Genomic DNA, 19,599 nt, shown 5'->3' with positions numbered 1-19,599 from the left:
AATACGGAAGTTCAATATGGCCAAACAGAAAAGAACTGCTGTCAGCATTTATGTAAATATTAAATCTTCAGATTTATCATAATGGATCCATTTAGGCAGTAAAACTCAAAAACATATGCTGTGGAGGAAACACAGTGCAAAAAATCCAGCTCACGCAGGAGGAGAGCAGAACTAATTCTAGATCCAATTGATGGGACCTGATGTGGCTCATGTAAAGGCCATCAGTCCACAGGGGAGTACGGAGGTGCTTGCCTTACCCAGCACCATCTGCCTGGGACCCTCATGAAATTCATAAAACCTTTGAAAAAGTGACACCATAATGATACTGTTCTCTCTGGATTGTGGGTTCCTTTACATGTGCAGAGGACTGAGCAGGAGAAAGAATAAAGGAAGGTGTGGCAGAATAATCCTGAGTAATCCCTTACTTTATTAGTGCTTCACCAAACCAGGCTCGAAGCAACAAGGCAGCCTCCATCCAGTTCCTGACTGCACTGCGTGCTGTCTCTTGCAGATCAGCTGACAGCCCCGGTCAGTCCCAGCTATCCTCCACTGTGTGCTGCAGTTTCCTCTGGAGTCAGCATGACTCTGTTTTGTGCTTTTCCTTCGACTGTCTCAGCATCAGCATTTCGCTTCTGCTTTATATATATAAATGTATATATATAACGGAAAGATTTATTCAGATTTTGATATCCAAAAGATATAGAGCAGAGCTAATATTTACATGATGCAAAAGCAAAGCAATCAAAGATCATTCCTGTTGAATTTATGCCGCTAGGCTTGCATTTCTCTACAGTGGCAGTGCCACTTCTTGCCTTTGTACTTTACCAAAAGACAAATGTTTCAGGTGAGGCAAGGGACCCAGGCAACATAACACAGCTTTGCTTCTCAGTCTTACCCCCTGGTGTTTGGGTCGCATGCACCCAAGTGCAAAATGAAGCGTTAACTTCTGAACATCTGAGGGACTAATCCACATCCCTCTGCCCCTTCTCAGCTTTTTTAGGGTTTGGGGGCAGGGGGGTTCTTTTAGCCTCGTTTGCTCCCCATCTTTCTGTATTCCCTCTGCCCATCGATAGAGGTTCAGAGATGCATCCAGATGCCCACCCCAGCATGCCCTTTCCCCACCAAACACAGCACCAGGTGTGAGAAGCCCCTTCCAGCCCTTGGGTGGTAGAGCAGCAGAGCACAGACCAGGGGCAGCACCACAGGGAACAAACGTGCACCTCTCAAAATCAGGGTGAAATGGTGCTCGGAAACTATAATTTGTGGTGCCAGTAGAGAAAGTGCTGTCCTGCTTTCCCACCTCAGCAGTATTAACCATTCAGCCTGGAGTAAAGAGGTTAAACCCAACATGCCTCCTGCTGCTCCATGTTCCTGCCATGTCCCTCCTCCTCCAAACAGCTGAGGCTTAAGTAAATTGCAGGACAAAGCTCCCCCTCCGCTGGGCTGTCCTGCAGTTCTGCCTGCTCAATGAGGCAGCAAAAATGATGTTAAAACTGAATAAAAACAATGCATTTTCTGAACTGACAATGGCTTTTGATAAGATACTCAGCTCATAATGAGAAATGCAAAGCAGAAGATGGAGCTGACTGCAGGGTTTGATAAGCATATGAACAAAATCTTTAAATAGAGAAGGGGCAGGAAGCACTGGAATTTGTCAACAGGCAGAACTGACAGTTTGGAAGGGCTGATAATTCAGCTGCAGCACATTTTATTTCCTGTATTGTCTAGCGTGTTTTACGAAAATCCTTATGCAAGATTTATAAGACTCATGAAAAGTTTAAGAGCTTCTCTTGCTAGATTCTGGCCCGTTGTTAGAGTACGTGTGTATGCAGCCACTGCTTCCCTGTCAATTAATTCTGCACAATGGTCCATTTTCTCCAAAGGAGCAAAATATAATTTGTTTGCACAGATATTACTCATTCCATACAAGGTAAACTTGTGACTGCTAAAATCACTAATCCCTCATCCTGATTTAAAAACACAGAGATATATGCACCTACATATGAAGGACTGTGAACCCAACCATGCACTATGCAGAAGACCCAAACCATGTTATTTTTCATCTAGAAGATCTCCTGCAATGTAAAAGACATAAGGATGATGGGCATGGGACGATCTGAGAAGAAGGGTTTGCTCCTTCTCCCAGGCTGTACAAGTTCCTGATGGTCTGATGTGGGGTATCTGCATGGCTGTGGTTCTTTCTTCTGGGATCTGGCTGGTACCTGGGAGATTGCCCAAAGGGTAAGACCTGATAGTACAGCAGTCAGCGCTTCCTTTGGATTAACCTCTAATGCCTTAGCAGCATTCTGAAGAATGCTAATGCCTGAAGCAGTGTTCAGCAAAGGTAGAGAGAGCTTCTCCTCCCATTAATGGAGATGGCTTAATAAATTATTTAAACAAATAAACAAAAAAAGGCAACCTTGCATAACAGCATCTACCACTTTGGAACATTATCACATCCTCTACATTTTTTGGTTAATGACAGGAAAAATTTACAGCAAGATTTCAGATGTTATTTTGCTGTTATTAACATTAGGCTTTTCTAATAACGCTTACAGACTATGAATATATCAGATTATGTTTTGTTTTGTTTTGTTTTGTTTTTTGTCACAGTAAATAAGTTTGACTGGATTTACTTCCTCTAAACAAAATAACAAAATTAAAACCAGACTATTAAGACTGCAGTTTCTGCACCAAAGGTCCTATATCTTTTCATTATATTAAGCTATTTATTTTTTTTAAAATCTTGTTAAAATTAACAGAGTTTAAGCTAATAACAAGTATTTTTATTTTATTAAATATATACAATCTTTATGTATATAGTACTTTGTACGCATAAAGCACCACAGTTGATGGGTTGTACCTTGTAAAGGACACTTGAAAATATATCAGAACAACCTTGTGGTTGTATTAACACAGGACAACATGAATGATATGCAAAGACTGTTGTCCACTACTGTTAGGCAAGTAGTGGCATTACATCTTATTTTATATTATCATGTTGCAGAGAAGAGAAAAAGAGGATATTTACCATTACGGCACTTGTAAAACTTTGTGAGACAGCATTTTTAAGTTAATAGAAAACCACAAGGCTCAGAATCAAGGGTAAGCTTTAAATCAAATGACAGCATGAAAAAGAATATAAAGTAACTTAGTATTGATTGATTCAGTGCTGCTGCCCTGAGAAACAGCTGGGAAATCTAACTCTCCTATTCAGCCCTAAAAACAGATAACTCAGATGACTATCATTTAGCACAAGAGAATTAAATGTTTTGTTACATCTAAATATTTTTTAACTTTATGGCTTCTCTAAGTATGCATAGTCTAGAGAGGACTTGCTTTAAAAATGCTTGATTGTACCTTTAGCAAAATTATGGCAATCACTCCTCAGTCTTGACTGTAAAGACAGATGCTTCCAGTGATCAGCTGTCAGGAGCTGAAGAGATCAGCATTTACATTTGAGAAGAGCAGAGGTCAGCAGGGCAATAAAGAACTGACTTAGTGTTTCAAATGTGTATGTACATATGGTGATGTGATGTTTTTATATTTACACAATGATAACTCATTTTAGGAGTTGCAGCAAGGAAGTTTCAGTGACAGGACAGAAGTTTGGAGGACACAAACTTGTTTGTGCACTTCAACATATTACATGCTCTAATATTTTAATTTCTTTCAGGCTTGACTTGAGCTCCGAATGTCTTGTTTCTCATTGTCGTAGTGATTTTCTGTTTCTATACTTTTTAATAGCTGCAATCTTAAAAATATTTTATGTTTATATTTTAAATATTTGGAACTGCGCCTTAGAGTGGATTTGTAACTGAGTATGTTTAGCGTGAAGATAGTTTTCCTTGTTACGTGTCACAGACTTCACTATTACAGGGACTAATGGGATTATACAGTCATACAGTCCACCTTTCTAGAAATTTCCCTTAATATACAGTCTCCATTACTTTACCCAGCTTAGCTTTGTGGTGCCAAGTAACAGAACTCGTACCATATCTTTTTCGTACAGCATAATATACATCACCGCCAGAAAGATTTTGCTGCATAACATACATTTTTCCTTTCTTAATTTCACCCTTCCACTCCTCTGTGCCGAACAGAATAATACCTTTCATTTCTTGGTGTTTAAGCCCTTCAGCTATCTGTAGACCATTATCATTTCTTCCTTTTGTCATCTCTTATCCAAGCTAAACATATTTTAGTTCTTTTAATCTTTCCTTATAATTCAGGTTGCCTAGACCCAAGACAGTTTTTCTTCATCTTCTATAAGCTCCCTCTGATTTGTTGTTATCTATCTGGTGATGTGATGCCCAAAATCTGTTGTAGAGCTGCCATTTCCCTGACAGCTAGTTATATGCAGAGATCTATTAATTTCCAGCCACAGTACATGAATCTGCTATGGATGAAAATTCCTTTGGACTTTCTGGTAATCAAATCACACCTCAAGTCTCATTTGCATTCTTCTGGTTCCTCACTCCTTTTTGCCTTTTTTTTACATGTTCCTTTCATCTATTTAATTGAAATTAAAATAATAATAATAAAAAATCCTAACTGCTCTCAATTCTTACTGGCTTCTGTTTATGTTTCTAATGTTTTTAGGTTCCCATATATTATTTCCAATATGATGGGTGTTATTTAAGTGTCCCAAGTTGGCATGAAATCTGAATTCATTTACCCACAGTTAAATATTTTAAGAAAAATTACAGGTAGCTCTGTTTAAACAATCTAAGGTCACATGCACAAATAGAGATCTATCACATTACAGCCGATTGTCATCCCTTAACTTTCTTTTCAACATGACTCTCCCAAAAATCAGTGTTCTAACTCTTTAGGTACCAGAGTAAGGAATGTGCTTTACACCAGCAAAATGTGAGATGAACTCTGTTACAAGTTAAGATATTGTTATAAAGCCTCTCTATCACCTAGGTTATTTGTCTGTCACAAAATAAATCAGGAATTTTCCAGGAAATACCCATTGCACATGAAGTTACATTATTAGTTACATCCGAGGATCTAGGCCTATATTGTACATGACACAAAATGTAGCCTTCAGTTACTGGAGAGAAATTACCAGGACGGTTATCCTTCTCTCCTTTGAAAATCAGCATTAACTTTGTCTTTTTGTTGTCATTGTTTATTCCCATGATCTTCCTCCACTAAACAAAAAAGGCCCGTGTTTCTGTAAATTCTTTCATTCCTTTATTCCTCAAGATTCATAGTCTAGAGTAGCTTATTTGTTTATATTAACATTTAATACATATTGCTGATTTGCTCCACAGCAACAGAACTTTCAGCAGCAATTCTCTCAAAGTGGTCAAAACAAAAACCTCTCAAGTTGGCAATACTACACAAACCAGTTTAAGGGTAACGAAAAAGTCTGGAATGAGAAAGTCATCTTTCCCTTACTCGGATGTTTTCCCTAAATCAAGACCTGCTGCCTCAGGTGCCTGCAGGGAGCCACAGGAAATCTCAGAGCTGCCTTAGCCCATCTGAGATCTGCAAACACCTCTTCTTTCTTCCACTGGCTATAAGGGTTTTCCAGCGTGGCTGGGCAATGATGCAGTGGCTGGAGGAGAAACAGAAAGGACTGGTGACCCAAGAGAAGAGAAACCTCATTGAAATTATTATTAAAAAGAGCCCAACCAGTCAGAAAGTGAAAGAAAAGATCTTTGTTCCTTCCAATATGATTCAGTTACAAGGAAAGGCATTAAGTGTATACTTGAAGTTGGAAAAAAATACAGTTTGGAAAAAGCATAATTGAAAACATAGTTTCTCTTAGAAGTGATACTTCACATCAGGAATTTTCTAACATCTAAAATGCTTCATTCCAATGCTTGGGTTTGGCATGCTGTAGCTGTAGTAATAAGATGCTTTTGAAACTGGGGTTAGCATCCAAACCATTTGGAGTATACACAGAAAATTCATGGTTTGGGTTTTCTTAGATCCACTATCTTGGGTACTCTTAAGCAACAGTTTCACAACAGAAATGGAAATACAGACAAGACAATTCATACTGATGAACAGCATGGATGACATAGGACAACCAAGAGACAAATATAAAAGTTATTGGAATGTCTCCCTCCTTTTTTTTTTTTCTTTTTTCTTTTCTTCTTTTAGAAGGCTGGTTGAAATTACTGTTCCTTATTTGTTGAACAGTAAACTAAAAGTAAAAGCCAGTAATTAAATGTTAAATGTGTCATTGTTCACTGAGTTGGATGATTCCTTTCCTTTTTCATGCCAGTTCCAGTTGAATACTCTTTCAGATGTTTTCATCTCAAGGGTCATGATCCATGCTTCCCTTCCCTGCTTACTATATAATCAGTGACAAAGGGTGTAGACTGCATCTTTGCAAGTGCTCTTCTCACACTCACTATTCTGGTGAGACTGGACCCCACGGTTCCCAAGGCCATCTCTGCTGAGCAGGGAAGTCTTCCCTTCTTCATTTTTAGGACCAGAGAACACGCCCCAGGTCTTGGTTCCCACAGATCCCTTAGCATACTGCCACCTCCCATCCCTCCTGGGTGTGACCTGTTGTCACACATTTCTGTAGCAGCAGCAGGACAGCTGTCCAGATCTTTTATTCATTGTATAGCAGCCTGAGGCAACTGAGGTTGTCTGCTTGGTGGCTAAGAGTTCCTATTACCCTCACAGGGGTGAGCTGCTGTCACTCGTGTTCAACAGCCCTCCATCAAGCACTCTGTTGTCTGCTGTGCTGCAGCTAGCATAGACACAGCCTTCCCCATTGTCCTCTCCCCTTTAAAAGGAGGTAAGCCCTCTTGTTTGGAGAGTGTTCCTTTAGACCCCATGAAGCACGCACCACCTCACCATTTAACCAGGATGAATGCAAGTTGTTATTGGAGCTCCTCAGAGGGCAGTGTGTGTCTTTGTGAATACTCTGGGTGAGAGTCCTCCAGACTTGTTTTTTATATTTTTATATTGTTTTATAAAGCAGATATTTCTATTCTGTCTCCTCTCTCCTATTTGATGTACAAATATCGCTATTGTTGGGAAGGCTGAAACAATGTTAGCAAAGACATGTCCTTCCACACTTAATCACGATTCAATAATATAATCTCAAACACAGTCTTCTGTTGAGAAGTATATTCTGGGGGTTATGTAGTTCAAAGTTTCTGCTCTTACAACAAATATGAACTATCTTTCAATGTCTCATACTCAGATCTGCCAGGCAGGCCAATTCAGGTGCTTCTGAAAAGATACTACTGCTGTGTCCTATGTCAACAAGTGAGGCTGTACCATATCGCCCTAACTTTTCAAGGAGGGTGCTGCCTCTCGGGATTAGTGCAGTGACCATGACCTGTCTCACAAGGACTCCGAGCAGTCAAACAAACCAGCGTCAGTTCCTTCAAACTGCTAGACCATGACTAGAAGATCTAGACAGCTGTCCTAATAGCAATGTTTCAACAGTGGTACTCTTTGTCTCAGTCTAACAAGAAATGTCAGACTTTATGTCCTAATGTCCCAGATACTTGGGTCTGTCTCTGGAAAGTTACAGATTTTTCTGACTGGAGACTCTTTCCTCCTTTCTTTTTTTTTTTTTTCTTGATTTTGTTTTGTTTTTGTTCTTGTTTTTGTTTTCTTCCTCAAGAAGACAGAGTTTGGGCCTCCGAAAGAGACAAAGTGTTGCTGTGCTCCTTACAGAAAAATCTCACACTGAGTGTCAGACTGTATGAAAGAATGCTTTTGGGCTGTAAAAGGAAACTACATTTCTTTTAAGGCCTTCCCTCAGACTGACCTCCCTTTGGGATCCCCAAATTCCCATTTGAAAAGCAGCCTGTCAAGCTCCATTCACACTCTTGCTACGCCTTACAGATTTACTAAAGTATTTGGGAGCAATTCTATGTCCAGAAGAGCTGTTTATGAGAGGATCTTCTCTGAATTTTTTTCATGGGTACTGCACATGGACAATAAATAAAAGAAGGAAGAAGGGATGCTTTTTTGCAGTTTTTCTTCAAAGAATATGTATTTTAGGCAATACATCTCCAATACTTCCTCCTATCTCCTTCCTTCCCTCCCTAGTCTGATTTTATATATATCTTCTTAGGATTAGAGAGTCTGAAATGTCTGGCTGTTCCACCCCTATTTTTACAATATGTGCCTTCTTTACCATAAAAAGAAAGAAGGTAGGTATGTCTTTAAACATATTGCCAAAGTGGAGGAAAAAAAAATAATAACAATTCTGGCACAATAATATCCACGATGTGAATGCATGTGAAGACAGTGAATTTTGAAGAAAAGACCAAAAGTCTTTCTATTACACTGTTCTATTCCCACTGATCCCACTTCAATTGAAGCCAAGAGGTACTCTACCATTAGAGTAGTGCTAGTCTTTCAATGCTTATTTTGGACTTTGATCCCGTTTAGAAGTAGGCGTGTTGGGAGGTTAGACTTATGCATGAAGTTAACCACCTGTGTGAATGTTTGCAGATAGGTTATGAGATTCTGAAACTACAAATCTTTGTGCTTGAACTCAACTTTAAAAACAATGGTGTTCAAACTGATTATGCTTTCTGTAGTTTTAAAGCCTTTTGATAAAAGCTGTTATCACCTACACTGCACTTTGAATTTGGTCCTGTACTTTCTTTACTGACTCGTACTGTTGTGTGTAGGGTATTTAGATAAAGCTCATCTTCCATAGGGGGAAGATAAGCCAAGTTACTTTCTGATACTTTGATCCCACTTATTTGTGCATGGTTGCATATTTAATTTCAAAAGAAATTATAACCTATTAAACATGAAAAGCATGAAATAGTGATTTTACTGTTCCTGAAAGAGCATCTCAGTCTAATGATGATTCTAATAAATGGCTTATTTATTTTTCATAATTTTTATGTCAACTAAATTTTGAACAACGAAATTGAAATTACAAACATGGGTAGGCAATATTATCATATTCAAGAAAATGTGCCGTCTCAGTTATGTAAAAGGATACATTTCTGAGGCTTTTCAGATAAAGCAATGAACTGGTAATGACGACTGTCAACTGAAGTAAACTATTTTATCTATGGATAGCATTTTATGATTTTGTTTAAACAAAATGTCTCCAAAGGAGCATGGTACCTTACTTGTGATTATTATTATTTTTTTTTAAACTATTTAAGTCTTCTTGAACTGTTAGCATTTATGAGGCCCAATCTAAGGGAATATGCCATATATACCTTTCTAACATTGCTTCCTTCTACAGCAGTGAACATAGTGTTTATCATTACATTCCCTATACTTTCTTTCCATAAATCATACTAATCAGAGAAGGAAATACTATATTTTACCCTTGTTCTCACTGGTCTACATGCAACAAGGTGTCATAGACATGGTCCTCTGGCCTTTATGATCTTCTAAATGTAGCTACTGTTGAGTGTCACTTTTTTCTTGTTGCCTACTGCTCATAAATGTGTTTGTCTCTTTCATCCTGCCTAGTTTTTATGAAACATCATCTAGGTATGAAGAGGCTAGCAATGAAAAGGAAATTAGTTGCTGGCAGCACTGCATCAGAAAAATTATTCTGTTATGACTATAAACAGTGGCATCAAATGTGAAAATAGACTTTCAAATTAATTAGCATTTAATGGAAATGGTTTTGGAATAATTATCAGATTGCTTTTAAGTGGCTACATTTACAAGCACATCTCTTCTTTCTATTAAGTCCTTGCTAGGGAAAAATTACAAATCTGTGCACATTTTGAGTTTTGAATCTGTTCTATGTTTGTACTTAGTTGACGAAGAGTCATAAGGAGAATAAGGAAGCAATAATACTGCCCTGTTCCTCACAGCCCCAGTGAAAGTGAGATCTCTTTCTTCTTCCAAAAGGCAAAGAGCCTTTTCAATGTACCTTTATATGTGGGGGGAATAAGCATAGTGTTCTCTACCTTCCATACTGTAATTCTTCCAGCATCCCTTAGGTAAGGGACCTCTGAGTAGACTGTACTAACAGCCTGCACACATCCACTAAGACACCTCTTTGCAAGCCCATCGAGGCTATTGCAGCGACAAATGGATGTAAAGAGATCAGATCTGACTCACTATTCATCACTAAGCACGCACTGTTTCACATCTTTTCTCTTTTTCCCTGTGAGCCTCTCTAGTATTTTCCAAAGTGACAGACATAAGTGATGAAGTCAACTTCTCAGGAGCCTGTTTTCAAATAATCTGAACATAAGAAGTACTAAATCTTTTATTATATCCCATTTTTCCCTTGAGCATTCTAACTCTGCAAAAAATAAATAAACAAATAATTGTTTATTGTCTTCTTCCTGCAAGAATGGTAATAGCTGGGAAGAGAAAAATAACAAAACTTCAGCCAGCTAGACTGCTGTTATGATAAATGTGTAATCATTGCACATTTGCATCTACTTTATTTAATATTTTTCACATACAGATACTTCGTTGATTGGAAGAATGATGTGGACAGCTACTTTACAATAGATGCTACTGAAGGAACCATTGCTACTAATGAATTACTGGACAGAGAAAGCACAGCACAGTACAATTTCTCTATAATTGCAAGTAAAGTTAGTAAGTATGACACGAATTGAATTAATATGCTAATGTGGCATTTTTTTCAGAATGTAGTGCTCAAACATAAATATGCTGTGAAGAGTGCATGTATTACTAAGAAATTATTTAGAAAGGCCCAATAAATATCATCTTCCCGGACTCACTGTAAGGCTGTGTGATGTTCAAGCAGGTCTGTACAGTGGGAGTTTTCTCGTAGTCCTCATTCAGGGACAGTTTCTTCAGCAGCTGAAAAAAGTTTTATCAGCACGAAGAGTCCGAGACCAGAGGAGATTGTACGAGGACCTTCCTGTTCTCATTTCTGCTTTTATAATGTGAAATATGGTCAGTCAAGTAACAGGTCCCTCTATGTGCTTTCTGAGGATGTAAAAATATAAACACTCATTCAATTCTCAGACAAGTAGTACACTAAAATTAAGTCAAGATAGCATGCTAATAATTTAAGGCACTAAATGAATCAGACTGCTTGCTCTCTGCTTTTGATTTTTCTCTTTGTCCAAGACTCTTTCTGCTTAACCACTTGTTTTCTTTTCCTATACGATCTGTGGTAGTTTAGTTTGTTTTGTGTCTTCTCTCACAAAGCTTTTATTTTCGGATAAGAACTCCCTTCCTTTGTTGTATTGAGTAACTTCAGCTTTCTTCATTGCTATCCTTGTGTGTAGCATTCCTCCTTCATGATCCTGTCAAACTGAAAGAGTTGTAGGCTTATACCATCTTTTGATAAAGTTTTTTGATCATCCAGAAGCTGCGTAAAGGCCAAGAAAGTATCTCTTTGGACATCAACAGGCTGTAGAAGAAGACCCCTGATGTGTTTCTTATTCGTTCTGTATTGTTTGTGTGTCCAGAAATGCAAGTTTCTAAAGCAAAGAACATGTTTTCCTCAATGTATTGCTTGGCACTGAGACTTCAGTAATACATTCTACTAACTGAAAGAGGGAGATTTTGGAAGTAGAAAAGGCATATATTATTTAAAATAAAGAAATTCTCAGTTGTAATTATCTCCCAGAGAACTACAGGTTCATTCCCCGGTGTCTGAAAATATAACAAGGACACCGGTCAGATAAACACTTGAATTCTATTAGCTTGAAGTAGGAATACACTGACAGAGGAAACTAAACTATCATAAGTGATTGAGTACCTGGAGATACGTGTGCATGTGTATACTGACAGGAAGTCCAGCACAACTGCACTTCGTTTCCAGAGAAACTGAAAGGCAGGTAGATGCAGTAAGGAGGTCTTTTAATGGTCTGCATTTCAGTAGAGCTTAACTATTTATTGGTGGATAAGGAACACCTGAGAAGTGTAAAATTTTTCTGCAATAAGGCAGCAGCTTTAATAAGCTTAGTGTGAATCTGTTTATTTTATTACCTAGAGTAATTAAAGTCAACTAAAACCTCTATGAGCACTTTCTCAACACATATACAGTAATAAAATGTTTATGTAAAGCTGAAGCAGGTAGCCTGTATTACGGAATTTCCAATTTTAACAATTACCTAGTTAAAACTCTACATGTGAGACATAGTTGTGACTCATTTCACCGTACGTCAATATGTATATACATCAACCATTATACATAGCAATAAAAAAATTGCTGTACCTGTTTCCAATACAAATGTTGGAAAATTATGGAAGATTTGAGGTATATAAACTTTCAAAACATTATATGCAGTTGTCTGACTAGAACTAGCACAGAAATAAACATGGGGGGTTGAGAAATGGCACACTGCACACAGCCAAGAAGGCGTAAGAAAAGAAGAGGGAACACCTGAATTAAAAGAAGAAAAAAATACATTATTATGGAAGGTTTTCTGCTACAAAAGGTGATGCTACCTATTCAGTGCTGATGCAGAAACACTGAAATTACCATCTCTTATAACAGTAACAGTATACTGAACAGTACCTTGGCATATACCCAGGGAGATTGGCCCAGTATTGCATAAACTTGTCCCAGGAATGGACTTCATTCTTATCTAGGTATTTTCAACTCTTGTTGATCTCAGCTATTTAAAAGAAACAGACTCCAAAATATTAATATGCCTATTGCTTATTTTGCTTTCTCACATCATTTTTTCCTCTGAAAGAACACCAGAAAACCTTTTAGGTATCTTCCAGTGGTCATTTTGCAAATTATCTTTTCTTGGCCAGGCCAACTATAAACAAAACCCACCAGCTTTGTCCCCATCAAGTTGGAGAAAAATTTAAATTAGATTGGCTTTGCCATCATTCCCCTGTATATGGAAAATGATGCCAAGGTCATGAGTGGGCTTGTGTAGACTCACTGCCTGTCTCTTAGCACTGGGGCTTTCTAGAGATTGTTCCCATTGTGCTTCTGTAGCTTCAGAATGAGACCCTCTAGGAATCACAGATGATGCTTGTTACAATTTTTTTTTCTTCTCACAGCAAGTAGAGTCTCAAAGTAATATTACAATTTCTGAACAATCAAATTACCTTTCAAACAATGGCACAAATGACGTGCAGTTCATATAGCTAAACATAGCAGCAGACAATACGTAAATATAAATGTAGAATTGGATGTACCATTTGGACTTCTCTTATAAGGTGTTAAGTCTGACTTTTATTAGCAGAAAAGCACCAGACACTGTATTTTTAAAAGGAAAATATTTCAAAAATGAGGCAAAGGAGAATTGCCTTATGTATATTAGAGTATCCTTTGATGACCTCGCCTATTATGGAGGAAATATATATATATATATGCATATATATATATATTTTTAAAATCATTGTTCTTTGGGAATTTGTAAATGATTTTACATCCATTGTCCTCATTCTGCATTTTTATTTGACAAAGATATACTGAAAGTATTCTTCTCTAAACTCCAGGTCCTGACACTTCATTCCTGCCTACACCAGATGTGGTGCAGATTGGCAGCTTGAACAGAGGCAAAACTTAGAGCCTTAGCAACAAGTTAATTATTAAATCTGCTTGTTCTAGGCTTGCTTGTGTCAACTTGCATGCTCAGAGACAAAGGAAGTTCTGATTACCCAGAAGTAACACCATATATCTTCTTTATGGACAGTAGCAGCTTGTTCCATGTGGGGAACTCAGATAAGGAAAGTGATGCTAGCCACGTTATGCAATGACCAGCACCAACTGTGTATCATTATACTGTTATTTTTATTTCTAACCCTGAAAAAAAAAACAAACGCCTGATCTAAACATGATCTGTGAATCTGTCTCCAAATAGCAGCACAATGGACTCTTGAGAACATCTCAGAGGTTTACCCAGTACAGAGTGATGGATGCCTACTGTCCTGTGTAACACAACACACTATAACTTTATTCTTGCCCTTGTTTAAGAAGCTCATCCCAAAGTAGAAAGCTTCTTTCTTGGGAGGCGTATGACTGTTCTGCTAACACACGGATGATGACACAGATGTGAAGGCAGTTGAATGCAGAAGGTCCCTTACCCATGTATAGAAATAAAAATTAAAAGAATAACAACAACAACAACAAACAGCCTTCATATCAAAAAAGTGCTTAAAAAGGAAAGGGATGTTTCCGACTCCTATTTTTCCCCATTTCATTTCCCATACTTGAAATTCTTTCCTCTCCCAAAGTGTATTTCATTGTGGTTTTTGTTTTCCTCTTAGAGTAAATCAGTACCCTAGTAGCTTTCATGCTTCTTGTTTCTGAACATTTTTGATCCCATCAACTCTGTCCAAACTAATAAATTAAACATGCCTCACATTTATTCCAGGCACTAAGGCCAGCTGGCACTGAGCAGCCTATTTCTATGCCATTAAATACTCTTACCTTCCAAACAGGGTGTCCACATGTAAATCGATCCTCTGAGAGTGGTCCCACATCCAAACTAACTCTCAGCACATGAATGTGAATTGCCTGCAAGGCCACTAGTTGCCCCAGGCCAAAACTGTGCCAAGGGCTGCTGTAAGAATTTACCAGTAGAAATAATCACAGTCCAGTGCTCAGTAAGTTCCCTGGTGTCCTGCTCTTCCTCACGAGGGGGAGTGGAGAGGCAGGTGACCTATTCTCCATTATCACCAGTAACAGGACCCGCGGGAACGGTGTTAAGCTGAGGCAGGGGAAGTTTAGGCTGGACATCAGGAAGAGGTTCTTCACCGGAAGGGTGGTTACACACTGGAACAGGCTCCCCAGTGAAGTAGTCACTGCACCAAGCCTGTCTGAATTTAAGAAGAGATTGGACTGTGCACTTAGTCACATGGTCTAAACTTTTGGGCAGACCTGTGTGGTGCCAGGAGTTGGACTTGATGATCCTTATGGGTCCCTTCCAGCTCGGGATATTCTATGATTCTATGATTAATTACCAAAGAAGGAAATAGTTTTGGAAATAGTTTTTGCACCTTACAAAAGAGGTAAAAAAGAGGTAAAAGAGGTTAGCTGCATAAGATCTTACTTCTGGTTTCCCATCCTCAAGGCTATGGTTAGGGTTGAAAATAAATGTAAAGTACCCATAATCCTTTCTGTCCAAACCATCTTCCCAACTCCTATAACCCTAGGTCCAAGTTTTGTGAGTGCTTAAGAAACATGAGCTTAAATCTCAAGATGGAGTTAATCCTTTCCTGCATACTATAGGTGGGACTAAAGTATCACCAGTTCTCCTCAATGGTCAGCATCTGTTTTCTCAGATATCTTAGATTTGCACAAGCTTATTTGTCAAAGTATTTTCTATTGCTGTAAAGATGTTAGGGTAGTCAAGCAAAAGAAGGAAACAAGGTTGTCAGCGGATAGGACAGATAGGAAAACTGAGGAAGAGAGAAGCTAATTAATTTGCCGAATTGAAACCTGAAATCTGCCTTTTAATTACTATGCTAATGATTTAACCACTTGCCTTCTCTTCTGTGTAATATGGGTTTAAAAGGCATAAGCAGATGTTTTCAGTGACTCACTCACTGACACCAGCATGCACATCACTACTGTGCTCACTGGGCTCAGAATGATTTGATTTTCAGAATAAAACAGCAAACAAAAGAAAAACAGAGGAAATCGAGGTCACCTCTGTGAAGTGGTATTTGAAATGCAATTCTCCGTCCTTGTTCACATCAAGTATTACAAGTCTTTGTAATCATGTGAATTCAAAGCTGTATACAATATTCTGGCAGTCTTCCTTTGTACACATGACTAGTTACACTGATATCACTGCAAACCAGAAAGAAAATGAATCAAACCATAATGTGAAACCCAGAATTAGCTCCATCTTATGCTGTAGTAATTCTGTTTATTTCCATGTTTGATTTTTGCTGACCATTTATGCAAGAAAAAAATCTATCTAATAAAAATAGTTGGCAGAAAGATATATAAACTTTTCAAAGAATCACAGAAAATAATTAGACCATCAGTGAGAAATAGATGCAAAAAGTATACACATATTCATGTATATTTGCAAAGCTTGCTGCAGTGATTATGAGAGAAGTCAAAATGTTAATTCTTTGTACATTTTGTACATGCATGAATTTTGAATACATTCATTCTTCTGCTGGAAGGGCATTTTTAATGTATTCCTATAAAGAAATGAAAAAAAAAAGTATCTACACCTGTACTTTCACAGCAATGTATTAACCTCTAATGTGTCTTCAGAATATATACTGAACTTCTGCTGCTCAGCTTTATACCTTAGAATGAACGTGCAAAACCTGAAGGAAAGCCCACGTTACTCTGTGGGAGTTGCTGGGTTCTGCAGGGGGCACTGCAAGCAGGGAAGTTTCAAGATTTTAGGCTCGGTTTCTGCCAGTATCTCTTTGAAGTTGACCTACTCAGGACTTAGCTGATCTCTGTGTATATTCAGAGTTGGAGTCCTGCCCTCTGCTGACAAAAAATAGCATCTTAGTACTTTTTTGTTTCCTGTCATTTCAAAGGAACCAGTTCAACTGTGGCAAGTGATCTAGATTTCTTCTGGCACCTAAAGAATCCCTGCCCGGTTCCCGGCTGCTAGAACAAGTCCTGTCCACATTCATACTGCACAAAGCCTTTTTCCAGAGACATTCCGAATGTAGTGCTGGTGGTGACTTGGAAACAACTGTGGGCTCAAAGACCACAGAAAACAATGGTCAGATTTCTATACTAATTAGACAGGTTCATAGGAAGGAACTACAAATACTGTGGGATTTTGGTAGCGGTATCTTTAAGATTCCAAGCTGAATATGTAAGATGGTCAGTTTGTCCACTACTTGTAAACAAGTAAAGCATGCTTTTACTTGCAGCCAGTGCTACTTAACTAGGAAATCACTTAGAAAAGCCTTTTGGCTTTGGCTGAGGCTTCTTGAAAACATTTCCTTTAGTAGTTCCTAAGAACAAGAACGAAATCGTGTACGATTTTGACAAGTGCTACAATGAATTTCTGGATGCTGAGTTGTAAGGTATTGTTGGCCTGAGAAGAGACTTTGCCTCCTGCTGTGTTAGTTATAAACAATAGATGTGCACAGGTTTATACAAATTACAAGGTTAGCAGCTACTGCAAACAATTTAAACAGTCCATTTAAGTCTGAAGGTTCAAGAAAACTGTTCTTGTTCTTAACCATGAGCCCATGCTGTCATTTCTACACCACCTAGCTTCACAGCATAGATTTCTTGAATAATTAACTGTGTCTGTGTAGTCACTGCCACTCTTTAAATTCAAAAGGATAATTATATTATCCTTTTTTATGTATCTGCTATCATCCAAGGTGTCTCAGCATAACGTAAAAGAGAATTTTATCTGCTTGGTATTGAATTTGTATCTCCTTTCTATTGGACACTGAATTTGCAGGTAATCTTTTTTATAAAATGCATCTAGTAACTAAATTCTATCAGCTTAATAAATGATACTTATCTGTGTTAGTAAGACAATGAACAGAAGCTTAATGTAGACTATTTTTTAGCATTTATTTTGCACAAGACTATTTGGTCCTTGCAAATATTTATGCAGCTAAACAAATATGTTTTGACATAGCATGATAATCTGAGTTTAATCCTAGTTCTATATGTTTCACTGCTAAATTTACCACTGGCTTTCAGCAAGTTTTTTCTTTTTTTTTTTTTTTCTTTTTAATCTTTCTCACTTTTCTCCATCTAATAAATGAATATGCTCCACTTACCTCCTTAATATCTTGGAGATGCAAACAGTGGCTAGATAATATTGATTTTCTGCATTCCATTGTGGAAAACAGAGTTCAGTTTTAATCATTGGAAGTATTTTCCAAAGACCCCATGAAAAGTGATCTGAGAAAAGTTTGCATCTATAATTACACATGAAGCTTCAAATTCTGTAAATCATGCTCTGATAAACATAATCATGTTGATTGATTCCTTACTCCATGAACATTAATGGATCAGAGTCTGGTAAAAAATGATACGAAGCTTGCTTCTGATTTCTGCTTAGTGCAAATCAGAAATAAATGGAAGTCAAGGATTTTTAGAAGTCACCATACTGTGATCAAAACATATTATGACAGCTCATGGGCACTGGTGATGACAACAAACATAAATAGCATTCCTTAATGCTTTTCTCCTAAAAATTATTTATAGGTAACCCACTATTAACCAGCAAAGTCAACGTTATAATAAACGTCCTGGATGTCAACGAGTTTCCTCCTGAAATTTCAGTTCCGTATGAGACATCTGTATGTGAAAATGCCAAACCAGGACAGGTATTTCAAATTTGTAATGCTTGCTATTTTTCTTTTTATTTTCTTACTATTTATAGCTACGCAAAACTCTGGGTTTGAAAAATGGCATCGTGTTTACATGATTCTTTTACAAATGAAATGCCTGCGATGTAAATATCCACCTTTTGGAATTCTGTTTGTTGACCTTTATGGTCTAGTTACTTTTGTGAACCCTGATTATACAGGCTACAGCCACCCTCTGCTGTGAAGGGAATAGTAGTGTCAGGAGAAAGAAGCCCTTCATTTAAGATATTTAAAGACATGGATAAAACTGCAGTCAAGCGAGTAAACAGAACAGGATGGATTACATACATCTCTGTGTCCTATCCTCAGGAAAGAAACCCACAATACCAAAGACAGTCCTCCTGAAAGCTTGTTTTTCACAAGCAGTTTCAAACATATATATAGAATGCAAACCCTTTTTCAGATTCAGAATAGCACCTTATACCATGAACAGTGCCTATATCAATAGAGCTGGCCCAGGGGCTGTTGGCAAGTGCGCTTCCTACACAAAATTTGCACAACTAAACAACGTTGTGCTGCAAAACGCCAAGGCTTTGCACCTTGCTGCAAGGCATGATGGCTACCATCACACATACTAACAGCTAGGATGGTTTCCAAGACTTGTAACTGTTCAACTACGGGTGTTACTGCCAGCAGTGGAAGGAACATATGCAGCCTGCTGTGTCATCAGTGACTTCTCTTTATATGCATGTAATATTTATTCAGCCCGTATGATTTTCATTGCTTTTATTACAGATGTAATAGTAATGATATAGTATTCCTCTTATCTTCTCTTTATTTTTATTTTTTATTTATTTATTTATTTTATTTTACATGCTTCAACTACCTCCCAGAAAATTTAAATTAGATTCTAGTTCATCAGATCAAAACCTTTAGTTTTTTATTCAGGCACTGATAATGGGAAGGACAGTCTTTTACAGGGAAGGCTGCAATAAGCAATGAACTGACAAAAGTTATAAATATTTTGTTATATGAATAATTGCCAAAACTTTTTGGCACAAAAATCTAGATCAATGGTAATCCTACCATGAAACATTTTAACTGCACTGTCCTCAACTAATATCTAATAGATCCTCATCTACTCTTGAGACTCAAAATTTCCTGTCCTAATACTCCATTCATGCCTGGATGGCGCAGACCTTTCAACCCTCTCCACTTCCTCCCAACCTGAAAAAAAAAAAAGGTGCAGCTTTGTGAAGTACTACACCATGTGGTATTCCTAATAATGGTAGTAGCAGTAAAAAGTGAGCTGTCTTTAGTTAATATTATCACTCACCTGCAAACAATGTCATATTTTGATACATAGAATGAATATTAAATACTTTCCCTATCATAATAGGGAACATGCTTCTGATTTCCTTCATATATGCCAAAGGGAGACCTTCTGGGACATCACAA

General features: G+C 37.8%; 2 protein-coding genes across 27 annotated transcripts in view; one reads left to right on the top strand and one right to left on the bottom strand.

Annotated features, from left to right (window-relative positions):
* The window catches only part of LOC308189761 (uncharacterized protein), a 595,077-nt gene that overhangs the window by 37,348 nt on the left and 538,130 nt on the right, over window positions 1-19,599 (bottom strand). Inside the window, exon 10 of one of the 4 annotated variants that reach the window (XR_013946583.1) lies at window positions 10,541-10,890. The exons of the other annotated variants lie outside the window; for them this stretch is intronic. The gene's annotated coding sequence lies outside the window, so the exon portion shown is untranslated. Of the gene's footprint in view, window positions 1-10,540; window positions 10,891-19,599 lie in introns of those variants that run through there. 4 annotated transcript variants of the gene reach the window in all.
* CDH12 (cadherin 12) overlaps window positions 1-19,599 on the top strand; it is a 573,314-nt gene that overhangs the window by 542,591 nt on the left and 11,124 nt on the right. For all 23 annotated transcript variants that reach the window (XM_080580164.1, XM_080580163.1, XM_080580177.1 and 20 more), the window contains 2 exons: window positions 10,397-10,533; window positions 18,038-18,159. In XM_080580164.1, coding sequence (XP_080436290.1) covers window positions 10,397-10,533; window positions 18,038-18,159 — 259 coding nt within the window. The remainder of the gene's footprint in view (window positions 1-10,396; window positions 10,534-18,037; window positions 18,160-19,599) is intronic.

This window comes from Anser brachyrhynchus (assembly GCF_964034855.1).
Source record: "Anser brachyrhynchus genome assembly, chromosome: 2".
NCBI lineage: Eukaryota > Metazoa > Chordata > Aves > Anseriformes > Anatidae > Anser > Anser brachyrhynchus.
Note: the sequence above shows the minus strand (reverse complement) of the source record. Positions and strands in the feature narration are given on the sequence as shown.